The sequence below is a fragment of the Aplidium turbinatum genome, chromosome 8, assembly GCF_918807975.1.
Source record: "Aplidium turbinatum chromosome 8, kaAplTurb1.1, whole genome shotgun sequence".
Lineage (NCBI taxonomy): Eukaryota > Metazoa > Chordata > Ascidiacea > Aplousobranchia > Polyclinidae > Aplidium > Aplidium turbinatum.
This window is the reverse complement of record NC_137479.1, coordinates 28,833,037-28,849,367: the sequence shown is the minus strand read 5'-3', so window position 1 is coordinate 28,849,367 and position 16,331 is coordinate 28,833,037. Positions and strand designations below refer to the sequence as shown.

Below are 16,331 nucleotides of genomic sequence, written 5' to 3'. Positions count from 1 at the left end.
ACAGTCTAACATGTTTAAAGCAATTGCCATAGAAACAGATACGAAAGTTGTTGGGCCCATTCTGTTGCAAGATATCACCAGAACGTAATCACAAGACAAATGTAGCATTGAGAAAGAAAGTGCAACCATATTAAGAAATGTGGCACTTGTTGCATAAATTAGTGATGCGATACTGATGAGCCCAGCCTTGTGGGCTAATACACGTTCTACGTGTTTATCGCTGTCGGTTCTTGCTACAATCGGCTGCCGAACCAGCTCAATGGCCGAGTGGTTATCGCTTTCGGCTCTAGTGCTGGTAGACCTAAGCTCGATTCCAGGTCGGGTCATACCGAAGGCATTAAAAACGGTACCGATTGCACAGTATTCTTTTTTGCATAACGCAGTGAGAATAAGTCGGGTAATAATGTGATGACATTGCATGCATGATATAAAATTGAAACTGAGCCCTGTTGCTAAAAGACTACTTCGGCAGCATCATCTTTCGTCTTCGGCTCCAATGTTGGTGGATCTGAAATCGATTCCAGGTCGGGTCAAACCGAAGACTTTAAAAACGGTACTAAAAAACCCTAGCAGTTGTAGAGAGACAATAAATAAAACCTAAACATTAATCGGCTGCTGAGAAACAAATATTACGAAATTCAAGCAAACGACATTACAAAACAGGGAACAAACGTAATTTAACATAAGCTAAACAGAAATATGCTCATCCAGCAAATAACTGTTCGCTGGGCTTGAGACTATGTCCTTTTGTGTACAATACCTCGTACATCGTAATTTCAAACTCTGCTTGACGATTGCGAATTATTCTAAATAGGCTATATCTAATGTAAAACTAACGTTACAGTAGGTAAAAAAATATATGCTATTATTATTAAAATTGTTATGTGCTAAAATCCTGCTTGTCCTTCTGAAATTTTCCTAAAATTGTAAAAATGATCTTCAATTGCACCATGGGTTTTGGTATCTGCTAAATAAAATAAATTTATTGCATATAAAAGAGCATTGCCGAGCATTGCCGAACATTGCCGAGCATTGCCGAAAACGTTTAAATTAAATATTTACCTTCGTTGATTACACAGTGTGTACACCAAAATGTCACTGGGGAAAGAAGCACCGTTTCTAGCTAATTTGGGGTCGCTGATCACGAATATGGCCATTAAAAGATGTTCCTGTGCACCGTTTTTTCGAAAAATTGAATTTTCGTTTGCACTGCACTGCAAACTGTAAATGCGGAAAAGTTTAGGGGGTACCTAAAGCTTTAAAGCATCATATATCCGAAACTATAATAGATATTGAGCTAAAATTTGTAATGCATGCCTATATCATGCTAAATAACATATTGACCTAGTTTGAGCAAAATCGAAGTGGGTGAAACAGAGAACTTTATGATTGTCAGGACGTTTGGCATAGAATGACCCAAATACCCCAAAAAATGCATTTTTTGAATTATCTCAAAAACTAATGCATTTAGAGAAAAGGTTCCTTTTATGACATATAGAAACATAGATATTCTGCATCTTTTGACATCAAAACTGACTTTCTACTATGAGTAGTTAGAGAGTTAGAGGATTTTTTAATAAATTTGACCTTTCGTGACCTTTATTGGGGGGTAGGTGGCTGGGATTTGGGGCCTACCAAAAAAAAATTGTGTAAATGCTATTTTTGAAAGGTTTGCAGAACTCCCCATGTTGAAATTGCAAAAAAAATATTTTTCAAACCACCATAATGTATTGGACATGTACCGGTACCTAAATACATATGTGTATTGTGTATGTCTACTAGGCCTACATCATATTACAAACTTACCATGAAACCCTCTACATCTGACTCTCGAAAGTGATTCTGTGTTAACCATCCAGATAAATTCTCTTACATATGCGCCTATGCGGCTTATACATTGTAGTGGGCAATAGACGACCAGTGACGCCACATATTTCCGAATTGTTTGCGAAATATTTTGAGATCAAGAACAGAAGCTGGGCTTCTCACATCGTTTGTGCAGATTGTTCATCAAAGCTAGCTGCGTGGAAAGCAGGACAGAAGAGAAGTTTGTTTGCCGTCCCCATGGTGTGGCGTGAACCCTTTAATCATGCATCTGACTGATACATTTTTTGCCTCACGAAACTGCCCCAAGTATTGAATAACGCAAATCGGGCTGCCATTGAGTATCCCCATTCCTCATGTTCCCACTGCAATACGACTTGTGCAGCATTATGCTGATGACCCTGACTTATCCATTCCTGTATATCCAATGACTGAACAAAGTGATAATGACTCAAGTACTGTATCAGATTTTCATGCATCCTCATCTGACTGCCATGAACCCAGACCACGATGCAACCACCACGAAATCTTATTACCAGAGTTCAACGATTTGGCCAGAGCACTGGAGTTGTCAATGAGACATACAGAGTTACTTGCTTCACGCTTGCAACAGTGGAAACTTACAGATAAAGCTGTCACTGTTTGGGGTGTTCGTAAACGAGGAAAGGAGTTCATTGACTTTTTTCGAACAAGGTGATTGATGATGGGTCCAGCTGACATTTTGCAATGATGTTGTGGGACTGATGGGTGATCTGGAAGGTCAACATGATCCAGAGGACTGGGGACTCTTCATCAACTCTTCTAAGGAAAGTCTCAAAGCAGTACCACTGCATAATGAGAATAGAAAGCCATCAGTCCCTGTTGCATATTCTAGAACAATGAATGAGTCAAGAGAAAATATGAAAGCTATCTTGGAAGCCATCAAATAGGATACATGCCAATGGTACCAGTGTGGAGATTTCAAAGTGTAGAACATGCTGATGGGAATGCAATTGGGGTATCGTACACAAAGTACTGTTGTTTCTCATGTCTATGGGACAGTCGGTCCGGACAATACCACTACATTCAACAGGAATGGCCGGCTAGGACATCATACAACCCTGGAGAGCACAATCTGGCCAACAATATAGTAGGAGATACAAGGGCCAGGATAGCCGGGCGATGTTGGCCGGATTCTGCTGGTCGAGGAAGAGAGACTTTGCTGGTGGATACAAGCGCAAACCTTCAGAACAACACTTCTGAGTCTTGCCTCAACTGGATTTAGTCACAGGCGTTATTAGCTCTGACTTTACCACGTTTATTTAACACAGTGCACCCTAACTCTGGTTGTATATTATATAGAATAATACAACTTATCTAATATTTTAAAATCTCTTTTTCTCAAAAATGGTACACAGGAGCTCATTTTAATGGTGAAATTCGCGTTCAGCATTGTCGATTTGACCATTGTGTCTATTGCCAGTGACAAATTTTTTAGTCAAAATGTACACACTGTGTTATTGCCAATCATCTGTTTGTAACATTGTTTAAGTAAAACTAAAAAACTCTTTTCCGCACTCAAAGCATTCGACTCCTATGGTCTATAAACGTAAGTGTAGTAGGTTAAGTTTATCTTGAGAACATGAATACTGTAAAAAAGTAAAATACTTATTTTTCCTTTGAAATTGTTTCTTAAAAAAGAATACCTAACATGCTCTTTGATATCTCAGAAATAAACTTTTACCACCAAATTAGTGAATGGTTTAAGATATTGAAATGTCGTGGCTTGCGTCATTATTTGGATAAAATTGTTTGTCATCCACTTAGCAATAGGATAAAACGTTAAAGCGCGTTTGAAGTTGTAAAAATAAATTAAAAAATGGCCACAAAGGGCAATGTTTCTATCGGGGGATCCTGCATCCATATTTTCGTGTAAGACTTCAAAAAGTTGTATTATTTCTTGCAAAACGACTCCAGCAAAATCAATGACGTAACAACGTGTCACGAAAACAATAAATGGAAGAAAAATCTTGTAAAAAGTAAATTAACATGAACAAATATTTTCACAACTTTCAATCCTTACTGGAAATTCTGTCAAACCAGTCGTGTTTTCTAGAAGAAGGAAGGGTGAGCTGTGGACTATCATTCATCAGTTGGCAAGAGTTGCCATTTTTATGTCGTTTCATGTCATATGATAAACATTGGAACCTTTAGCAGTTTAGCTGGTTAAAAAAGTGCGTAAACGAGTCTATGATTTTTCGTTCACTGTGTTCACCTAACGGTTACTTTTTTTCTCATCATCATTATTAAGTTCCTTCCATTCGTCGAGGGTTGGAGGCAATGAAGCGCCAAGTATCTTTGTTGTAAGACTTTTTTTGATGTTTTTTAGTCAAGTTCTGACCAGTCTTTATTATCTTTAGTCCAAATTCTTGGTGGCCTGCCTCTATTTCGTTTACCATTCATTTTTTCTTCCAGTTGTCCTTGAGTAGAATTATTGCCAATCATATGGAGAAAGTAGCCCACTTCGGTTTTCTTGTTTTAATTGTTTTTAGAATTTCCATGTTGGTTAATTTTTTCTACAATTGAACAAATTGCGAGCAATAACACAAAGCTGAACGAGAAGGAACTTAAAGTGTTTCTATAACATAAGTGGACAGGTGCGCATGGTCTGAGGGTCCTGGACGACGAGACTGCTGAGTGGCTGAAGATTTCCTGCCCTCCAATCTAGCCTGGAAAGATCGCTCATACGCCATCATCATCATCAGTGGATAGGTTAGATTTTATTATGATCGTTCAGTGAAAATTGTGGTCACTTTTTAGGTTTATAACAATCAACAAAGGCAAAGTGACAATTCATTACTGAAATTAAAATTTTCTCCGCGGTTTACAATTCATTGTAGGCCTAACAGTATTCGTGAACTCCAAAATGGCGATTTAAATGATAAAAATTCAGCTTCCCAACAAACAAACAAACAAACAGGAACATCTTAAGGTCTTATTGGCGCCATGAATGTATAGTTGTGCCTGACTATTGGTTCATAAACCTCATCATAGTTAGCATCAGCTGGTACTTCGTAGGTGGGCACTGGCTCAGCCATGTCCTCATAGTCTTGGATTGGTTCAGTATCGTAAGTGTCTTTGTTGTAATAAAAATTATTACCGTTTCCGTACACTGGAATTGACCGAGGTAGGGGGTGGCGTACATTGGTATTGACGTCAGCATTGACGTTTACGTAGGACTTTCTTGGGTCGTTAACGTAATAAGCGTTGCGTGAATCGATGGAATCGCTCCTTTCATTGTCTTGCCTGTCAATAAGGAAGGATTCAGTTAGTTTTGATATTAGAAATAATTTCTAATATTAATTTCTTAAACAATAAATATTAAATTTCTTGAATATCTTTTATACGAAATAATTTGTCTGTTCGCATTTTACTATAGTGATTTCAGAACCTAATAAAGGATAAATAATATAAATTGCAAGAAAAAGGGTAGTCTCTCCAAACATCACTCAGATTGGCACTTGATGCAAGGAACGGATCTGCAAACCAAACAAGCCGACATACAAGTCAACAAATGAAAATAAACAAACCAGCCAAACTTCTCATGACATGCCGCTTCCCATATAAGGCAAATCGCCTTTTTATTGTTAGTATCGAAAATGCCTAAACAGACATTATAAACTGAATTTAGGCATTTTCGATTCTTCAAAAAAAAAGCATGAGAAGTCTGCTCAACAATACCAAAGCAAAGTGGACAGAGGACGTTGTCCATGTTCTTATACCTGCGGAACAGCAGGGTTCACTTATGGTACTGAATTTGGGAAAACTGGTCAAAGAGAGAAGGATTTGGAATTGAAGAAAAAAATGTTTTATAACATTTTGCTTTGATTAATACAGTAATATATAACTTCCTTCTTCGAAGTCAGTACTCAAAACTATATCTCATAAACGTTTTTGATCCCCAATTCCCATGAGTTTGATTTAGAATTGAGAAGCCGTTTAATTATAATATTACTGAAAATATTGTTATTACTATTTATAATCATTATTAAACAATAAATACTATTCATACTACAAAAAGTGCTCATGCCAAGCAAAAAGCCAAGCAGAGCAAATTAAATCAAATGTAGTTATTAGTCTCTAAACCCTTGACAGCCTGAATCACCCTAAAATGATGATCCTCCTTTTATGGTAAAACAGGCTGTCAAGGGATTAAAGACTAATAACTATATTTGATATAATCATCATTATGTGCATTTATTAACGTAAATGTAATCGTAAAGATTCGATTTTGAATTTTGTAACCAACAACGCGAAAGCTCACTAACCTAAATATATACGTTGATAAACAGTTACTCTATAATTACCTCCAACGATTATTGGCTGGGTCCAATTTCTTGGTGCTTGTAGATCTCGTACCAAAATGTTTTGTTCTTAATGCTGCTAATTTCTTACGGAAAAACACAACCAACAATAGCAGAAAAGCTACAACAAAAAATGCCACTACTCCCCCAGCAATGGCAGGTACATTGACACTGGAAGAAGAGCTATTGGTCTCACTCACAGTGGACTGCTTTCCGTTTAAAACGGTGCCGATCATTTTTTGTGAAAAGGTTTTATCGTTTGGTTTCAAAGACCTTTGGCAGATGTACCTTCTTGTATTGGAGCAGTCATTAGCAAAACCTCGTAAGTATGTTTTGTTTAAAATTCCTGGGTTCACAGTCACACCTTGACAGTTGTTTGTCACTGGCTTCCGAGTAATTAGCAAAGGCTGTGAGGACATGCAGGTTTGTCTGCTATCGCCCAGCCAATGATACAAGTTTTTTGCATTTGAACAGGCTGAGAGCCTTTCAAGTCCTATCCAAAAATGTGCTTTCTTTGCACAACATGTATGAAAGACTTTAAGTGTTTTGTGATCTAAATTCGTAGCCAGGTGGGAGCCTTTTTCCAAAGATAGACAAAGATTCTGAGCTTGTTGAAAGGTCTTAAACTCATCGACAAAAGTGTACTCGTATCCCCTGTAATTGCAAATTGAGCAAGACATGACACAGATTTACTTCCATTTGTTACATAGAAAAGTAGGCTGCTGTAATATATTTTAACCACTGTAAACATAGAAAAAAATATTCTAATTAAACTTACCAACTTAATAAACTATATTTCGGGCTCTTTAAGACAAAATTCTTAAAAGTAAAAAAAATGGCTGGACGAGTTTTTACCATTATTAACATAAAAATTTCAGTAACCACCAGTTTAGTAATTCTCAAACGTGCAAGTAAATTCTCTATACAACGCAAGGTAGGTTAATTAAAGAGAAGCAGAGCAATCCAGTCAAAGGGAGGGAGTGATGGAATGAAGACGTTCACTTTTCTACTGTTGTCCAAAACAACATTAGTGTAATGATTCATCAGTACATAGCATCAGTGTGATGGTTCATCAGTACATAACATCAGTGTTATGGCTCATCAGTACATTACATCATTATTATGGTTCATCAGTAGCCTACATAACATCAGTATTATAGTTCATCAGTACACAACATCAGTATTATGGTTCATCAGTAGATAACATCAGTGTGATAGTTCATCACTCCATAACACCAGTGTGATGGCTTATCAGTACATAACATCAGTGTGATATTTCATCAGTACATAACATCGGTATTATGGCTCATCAGTACATAATATCAGTGTGATGGTTCATCAGTACATAACATCAGCATTATGGTTCATCAGTACATAACATCATTATTATGGTTCATCAGTACATAACATCAGTATTATGGTTCATCAGTACATAACATCAGTATTACGGTTCATCAGTACATAACATCAGTATTACGGTTCATCAGTACATAACATCAGTGTGATGGTTTTAATCAGTGGCTGATCCATGGGGAGGAGGAGGGGCGATTGGGGCAATCGCTTCCCTAAAGCCCAGAAAAATAATTTTATTCATTCTAGCCTATATTTGCAAGATCGGATTATTGCAGACCTACACATTGTTGAAACCATCTATCTAAAGCTACTTACTGGATCCTTCCCTGGTTCTAATAAGTCTTCTTCCCTTTAAAAGTAATAAGATATTTAAACGACCCTTTGTTAAATGCTTACTGAGAAAGTAGGCTAACAGTACTGTACGAGTTTTACTTAACCTTTCAACAGAACATTGACTGAATTTATTTTCTGCAAATGCTCAATAACTATCATCAATAAGTTGTTTCTTTGCTGCGAGAAGGGTGACTGATTGAATCTTTATCCTCAGATTTGAGAGCTTATTCTTGGCAGTTTTCATTCTTGTAGAGGCTTTTAACGACTGACGCACGGCGGCTACCAAGATCGACAGAGAGAAGTTTTCCGATTGTTGAAGTGTCGTTGTCTGTGAATTATTCCATTCACCAAGTGCCGCTGAATGGAAAGTAGTCCTGAAATGCGTTGCTCAATCGCGCACTCCGAGAGTCGAACCAACGCTGCTTGGTCTTGAAGTGTCTTTGTTGATGAAGTCATACGCTTAACCAACTGAACTACCCGGGCGGACACAATGGATATAATGCGAAATTGTTCACGATCATGAGCACTTCTCACAGCATTTTTAAAAGTTAATTCGTCCACGTCTTAAACTTTCTTATTCAAATCATTCTTAGTCTGCTTTTACTTTTTTGCTGTTTTATTTCCGTTTGTTAATATAATAATCTTTGTACGCTGGTGAGTTTTTTTCGCACTATCTGTTAGAAACAGTTCAATTCACAGCACGCTCAATAGCAAGCAAATATTTTCAAGTTCCTTTTTTTTTGCAAATTCTAGGTCGCTACCAAGTCTATCACGCTTCTATAGATTTGCACTTCACTTTATGACTCAACAAAAATACAGTTGTTTCGATGGTCTACAACAGTGGCTGGCATCCCATCATCTTTGTGCCCATTTGCATTTGGCTTGCAATCAATATAAAACGGATCTTGCATCAAATATTTTTCAGATTTAAATCCAAAACAATGACGTGGAAAGCCCAGTTTAAAAAAGCTTTTCATCTGAACTGTGGTTTCCTTGCAGTCTGCCATTTGCTCAAATTTTCTAGAAATATTTTTCCTGCTTTCTGACGTCACACAAACAAGGTGAAAATTTTTCATCCAATTGCATTAAATTAGCGTTGTAAATCTTTTAATGTCATAGATCAGGGGTCACCAAACTAAGGCCTGCGGGCCAGAACCGGCCCGCGAACTGATTTCATCCGGCCCGCCACGTGCTGCGGAAATAACAGCTGCTCTACAACTGATAAGGAAAAAAGTTACCAAACATTTTGTAAAGGACTGACGTTGCTGTTGAGCTACAAGCAACCTGCTTATGATTTTTCCATATTGTTTCTTCTTATGACATCTCAACCTTTGTTGTTCGAAACACCAATGTTTCATCAGTGTAATGTTTTTTCAAGACCACGATACCCTGCAGTGTATCACAGCAGGAGATAACTTTTCCAGCAACCTTTCGATTTTCATCACAACTTTACTATTCCACCGTTGACTTTGTTATTTATTGTGCTCAATTCAAGTCAATGGAGATTCTAAATGGTTGTATATCTTTTCGCAATTTGCATCCGGCTCGCAGCTGTTAATCTCGCAGCAATCCGGCCCTCAGAGAAAAAAGTTTGGTGACCCCTGTCATAGATCAACCTTCCCTAATCAGAAAAAATCGTGATGTGACATTAAAAGTGGTTGCCTGGCCGAGATATGACGAATTTAACCTGATTTAAAGTTGGTAAACCCTTTGATCGGTTCAACGTTTGTTCAGCATCTATTGTTTGCTTCAGTCTCTAACTAACTGAACTCTGGCACAAGCCCCAGACGTTCACGCTGCTTACCACAGCAAATGTTTCCTGGTTTAGAAAGTGACTCTATGAAGAGTGATACGTAACCCCCATAAGCTTTTGCAGATTTATTTTATTTATTAAATTGCTCAATAGTATTTTCGCAGTCTGAACTTAGTTAGATTTTTGTATAGTATTATAAAAGATGACAAACGGTACAGCCAAGAGAAATCTTTACCAAGGGGGTCCAAGGCTCTATAACATAAATATAAGTGACCTTGCACTATTTGAACAAGTATTGCTATCTTAAGAATTGAAACATCACAATACTATACGCCTATTAATCCTACCTAAGCACAAAACTAACAAAATTTTAGGGCTCATATAAAAAAAGAGGATGCGCTTTTATCGCCCCATTAGATGTCATCCAACGTTGAAGAATCATTGAAGATGGTAACGTGGCTTAACCAGGTAATATGGTCTAACCCAGATAGCAAAACGTGCCCTGTTTACGTTGATCCAATGTCTGCAGAAGTTAAACAAATCTAAAAAAAACTGATTTCCCTGACTTTGCTGAGTTCACTGTATAACCGATTGTCCAGAAAAGGATATATGTTTATGATTTTATATCGATTTTTATGCCTGTACGTGCTTGTTATTACACTTTGATCTTTTTTGCACGTAATGTAAAGCATCTCTACAGAACGTGAAACAGAATCTGTTGCTTTTGGTGCAGAACAATCGCAGAAGAAAAAGGCATTGACAGAAAAGGAGCATTTTCCACAAAAAAAATGTGCTAAACGTTTTGCATTGAAGGTTTCCCTCATGCGTTAAATTACTTATTCTTTCAACTACGGTACTAGAAAGTTGCAATTTGACTCGGTAGCACCACGAACGTGTCACCCTTTTAATGAATCATGAAAATGTTATATCAGCTACAAAAGTAGTTTCTAATTCATTGCTAGTTTGCTGTATTGGGGTTATTGCCGTGCGTAGTGGAAGAATTACGTCAATGCACAACGAAATAGATTGTTGTTTTTTTCTGATTAGTTTTGTGTCGTTAGTTTGTTTGTCCTAAACACCTCATGTGATCTGATGCATTTACTCGTTAAAAGTAGCGTAGCATCTGCCATTCTTGTTGTTTGGGGTCGAGTTTTACTATTTACTTTCAGAACTGTTTTTATCAAATGTTAGATCAGTCAAATTTTCAATTGTATGTATTGAGATACAGAAGAAAAACTACAGTAGGCCAGGGACCATTTATGCATTTGTTATTGTGAGGTTGCCTTCACACTTACCAATAATGGAGGATTATGACCTTCATGCTTGCTTTGAAGTAATAATTTTCAAGGAATTACCTAACAGAGTGTAACACGAATCAACAATATAAGTGTTTACAAATAAGGGATGGAGATCTAAGACAAAATATTTATGACTACTCAAGGCCTGTGAGAGGATAATTTGATCCTCGGGTCCCAGATTAAGAAATTTCTCAAAAAAACGCACTATATCTCAAGAATGCGCGGTAGTTTCTTCAAGCTTCCACACCCCTTACAAAACTACAGTCCCTTTGAATCATCTCGGGCAGGTCTCAAAAGTACCTCTTGTGTCCCTTGTCTACGCTACTGGTTCTACTACAGTCAAGCAATCAAAGCATTTGACAAAATAATTCTTAAATTCTTTCAATAATTCTGTGTTTATATTAGACAGACCATGACAGACTGCTTTGTTACTTTTTATTCGGCCATAAACAAAACATTACTGTTTCTCCCCCACCTAATTGTCAGTTTGGTAAAATAATTTCTTTCAGCCACATTTCCTAACGGGAAACTATATTTAATACCTGACTAATGTGATTTGTCACTTCTGAATGTTTCAGATTTCTTGATTTATGTGATAACTAATAATTCATACACTTAACTTCTCAAAACCATTTACGCGGAAAATACTGTACATCTATAATTCGGCTGCACAAAGACTCTGAACAATTTCAGATTCAAAAAGGGGTACGTCAAGGTGACACAATATCTCCAAAACTTTTTACAGCAACCTTAGAAGAAATTTTTAAGCAACTTAACTGGGAAGAAAAAGAAATTAAAGTTGATGGTGAATACATAAACCATTTACGTTTTGCTGATGACATCATCCTTATATCTGAGCAACCTAAACAACTACAAACAATGCTAAGTGAACTCAATACAGAAAGCAAAAAGATTGGCCTTCATATGAACTTTAACAAAACGAAAGTTATATTTAACAAACTGGCAGACATCGACAGCAATATTCTTTTGGACGGAGCGACTATCGAAAAAGTTGATCACTATATATATCTTGGCCAAAAAATTACAACCAACTCCAATAAAGAAGATGAAATCAAAAAAAGAATATCACTTGGATGGCAAGCCTTCGGAAGAGCAAGTTCGATATTTAAGTCAAAACTGCCTCTTTCTCTCAAGAAACAAGTCTACGATCAATGCATCCTTCCAACCGCTACATATAGTGCAGAAACTTGGAACCTTACAAAGAAATTAACACTTAAACTAAGAACTATGCAGAGAGCACATGAACGAATCATGATGGGTTTAACATGGCGAGATAAAAAGACTGCCGAATGGATCAGAAATCAAACGAAATTACGAGATATATTGAGCACAATCAGGAAACTAAAATGGTCCTGGGCAGGTCATATAGCAAGATATCAGGACAATAGATGGACTAAAAAATTAACAACATGGACACCACGAGAAACCAAAAGAAAGAAAGGAAAACCAAAGGTAAGATGGAGGGACGACATTGACAAACAATGCAATACAACCAATTGGTATCAACTAGCACATAATCATTTAAATTGGCATGAAAAAGGGAAGGCTTACGCTCTGCAGTGGGTTCTCACAGGCTGAAAATGATGATGATGAATAATTCATAAAGTATGCGATGCACAATATTTACCTGTGTTTTTTTATTCAATTGCGTCTCTGGAAAAACAGATGATGTTTGCTTTACCGTTAGCAAAGACGGAGATCATGGTGCTGCCCCGCGTAACTGTTATGATAATGAATAAATAATTTCATAATGTTAGCAGCATCGATAATTAATTGATTGCGGAACATAACAGTTAAAAGTTGAGCTGCTGTTAGATTTTGTTTATTCCGAAGTAATAATTTCTCCTCATTCGTTTTAATATTTCAGAAAAAGTTGAAATCTTCTGCCTCCTCGCAAACAATAAAACGTAAAGAGCATTAACCTCGTCAGAGCATTGACCTCGTCAGAGCATTGACCTCGTCAGAACATTGGCCTCGTCAGAACATTGACCTAGTCAATATTTAGGCTCTTCGAGCGAGGGGAAGCCGTTTCTTGGTTGAGCCCAATATGACCATTTAACAACCTTCAATGTTCTGGCTTACTTCATTTGTAAACTGGTTTTTCCATTTTATGAAGCGAAGTTTTCTTTGTGCTAAAACTATGGTGATCTATACACAGGCCTTGACAGCGCGCGAACTGGAGATCTAACTGAAGGCAGATGGGATTTTGATTTTTTTTAATTTACTATAAATCTCTTTAAAATGATAGTTTTGAGAATTTAAATTGCCAAAGTGTGATCACTGAATGTCAAAACACTGCAAAAATTTTAATAGGAGCCTACGTTGAAGACAAAATTTTCCCATTTACCAGTGTTGCCAGACGTTTTTGGATTTTCAACACGTGCCAAAACCTACTCCGTTATTTAAATGCAAACAATAGCACACAAATTTACACAAAGACAATAATTGTTAATTAATAATCAATTTTTCAACTTATACTAGCGATTTTATCTACTAACAGATCAGCCTTCAGTCAAATTTTAAGCTACACATTGTCATGGCTTGTTTATAAAGGCGGCTATGGCCAAAACCTTACTTTTTGAAGATCCTTAGTAGCAACATAATCGCAAACACAAGATACTTTTTTTTGCCAATTTTAGCTATGGAAAGTGAAGAACAATATTCCTTAAGTATTTTAAACAATATTAAATAAAGATAATTAACAATGCAAATCTTTTGCAAGCCAAGCAAACGGCATTTCGAAGATTAGATGACGGATGGATTGCATTGCCCAATGGATATCAATATAAACTAAGAGCTATACCCTCAAACTTTTCAAGAAAACAGAGAACGTTGTAACACAATGGGAGCTGATTTGATTGTTTATGGAGCCAGGGACTTGGAAACTAGAAGGTGAGATCATAAACGATATTCAAAAAACACTTTGCATGATTTATAGCATATTTAACCCTCAGTCTACCGTTGGGTCCAATGGACCCCAAAACAAATTTCGCGCTGCGATTTCTCAGGACATATAGCAGATGCGATATTTACTGTATGTACTTTGACTTTTCACATCTTTGTTTGATCTTTAGGACAATATAATATTTATTGATATCGAACAAAAGTTGGTAGCACAGAAAAAATTAATAGCATCTTGTACCGTGGGGTCCAACGTCCAATGGACCCCAAGCCTGCGAAGTAATCTTGTACTACAACAGCACTAAAAGAGGAGTCGACACTATTGACAGAATTTTTAGGAAATACGCTTCCAAAAGAATGACGAGAAGATGGCCGATAGCTTTTTTTAGAATATGATTGATGTTACTGTTGTCAATGTTTTTGTGATATGGCCTGAATTGCAAGGCGAAAATAGCAGCACACCATTGAAGCATGCATGCATGAAAGAGAAGAAAATTTTAGATCCAACTAGGAAAAGAGCTTGCTGGATTACCAGCTTCGACTTCAATATCAACAAGACATCTAAATCTGCAATAAAATAAAAGAAACAGCTGCTAAAGATCAGGCGTCATAATCAAAGAAGGCTATAGAATGATGCTGTCTTTGCGAAACACACAAACATCAAAAATGCGGACAGATCTGTACTACTTGCAAACTCAACGTTTGCCAAGAACATTCGCAATTCATTTACAATGAATGCGATAATATATAAACTCACAATATTTCTTGTGAACTAATATGTAGACCTAATAAGCGTTTTTTAGCCAAATCTCTCAACAGTTTGACCATTGCTCAAGAATAGACCAATTCGCATCAGTTTGTTGTGCAATGTGCATGGGCTACTGTATGACATGTTTGTTAAATTTCGAGTATTTTTGTTTTTTTACAGTGTTATAAGTTATGATTTCATCATCGGAGCTGATTTTTTTGTCCAAAACAAGTACTTTGAAATTAGGGGTCCAATGAACCCCAACGGTAAAACTTGCATATTTTTTTCGGTAGACAGAGGGTTAACAAACATTTTCAGAATGTATTTTTAAATTATTTAAAAAAAGGGGCGATTACTTTAAACCCGTATCAACGTAAAGTCAATCGGGGATCCGCGTAAAGCAAATAAAAAAGCATCAAAAATTACATAACATAATGTTAAATTTGTATTTTTAAAACTGGAATACCAAAATCCACAATTTGTCTATTTCAATATATAAATTTTCAAAATTGTGTTAAATAAATCGCTACTTTATTGATTGCAATTGTTTGCAAGCACAATGCATTTCTTTGTTGTGTTCTTACAGAATCATTATGAACGCCTTGAACCCTCTAAGTAATATACCGGTAGTGTACATTGGAATGACTGATCTGGAGGAAGAAAAAACATGGAAATGGATTAATGGCGATCATATATCCAATGCTGAAACTTTTTGGGTGAATGGACAACCAAATGGTGGAGTTGAAGAAAATTGCGTTGCCTTGGGCAGCGTTAACAATGGAAACTTGCACAGCTATGATGTTAGATGTCACTGGGAGCCCAATGCCTTATGCGAGAAGCAATGGTATTAAATTTTTATACCAGAAACGTACTCAGTATCGTTCGCGTTTTGTCGCTTCTACCTTTTTCTAGATCTTTGCTATGTTGACTTGTATTTTTTTCGCTTTCATGGTCAGAAATAAAAACAACTGAACTGAACTATTACGACAGATGTAGGCCAAGAGTCTCAAACACGCTGCCCGCAAGGAATTTTGGTGCGGCCGGCGATGTATTTTTAAACTTTAATTAAAATAATTAACAATTACAGTACATATTATATTGTCTATAGATTTAGAAAGATAAAATGCACTCTAAAATTGCTCAAAAAGATCTGTAAACGCCCATCAAACTTCACACGACTTTTTAGCAGTTTTATAGCAGTTTTATCCATTTTATTGCGCGTGAGAAACTCGTATTGTTACATCATAAACACGTTGCGTGTTTATTTATTGTGTTGTTTCGCAATAGTAACCTTGGTATTTGTTGAAGTCAGTTCTTCAAGGGTTTAGTTTTTTTCGCACTTTTGAAAGTTGATTGCTAGATTTTTACTCTCCAGGTCAGTCGTTTTGTTTGCGTTTTTTTTTTAGCATTTTTGCGTTCTTACAGTGTTTTTTCATCTCTCTGTAATTCTTACTATTTTTTTGCAATGTTGCATTCTTGGTGTGTTCTTACTACATTTTTATTGCGTTTAACTGTTATTATGTTTATTGACTTTTTATTGTGCATTGCGGCCTTCGGTCAATTTACAAGCGTTCATTTGGCCCTCAGAGCATTTTGAGTTTGAGACCCTTGATGTAGGCCAGGGGTGTCAAACTCAAATGCACCCCGGGCAAAAATTAAAAAATCAGTGCGAGTCGCGGGCCAGACCAATTCAATATTTATTGCAAAATATATTTCAAGGAACTTCCGACTTTGCAACAATATAAAGTGGTTTTGCC

General features: G+C 36.7%; 1 protein-coding gene across 1 annotated transcript; it reads left to right on the top strand.

The window, feature by feature from the left end:
* Positions 1-13,767: 13,767 nt before the first annotated feature.
* On the top strand, positions 13,768-15,425 carry LOC145776242 (hepatic lectin-like). The gene is made up of 2 exons (XM_082587643.1): positions 13,768-13,817; positions 15,161-15,425. Exons 1-2 carry the CDS (start codon positions 13,768-13,770, stop codon positions 15,423-15,425), a joined length of 315 nt encoding a protein of 104 aa, XP_082443769.1.
* Positions 15,426-16,331: the final 906 nt, after the last annotated feature.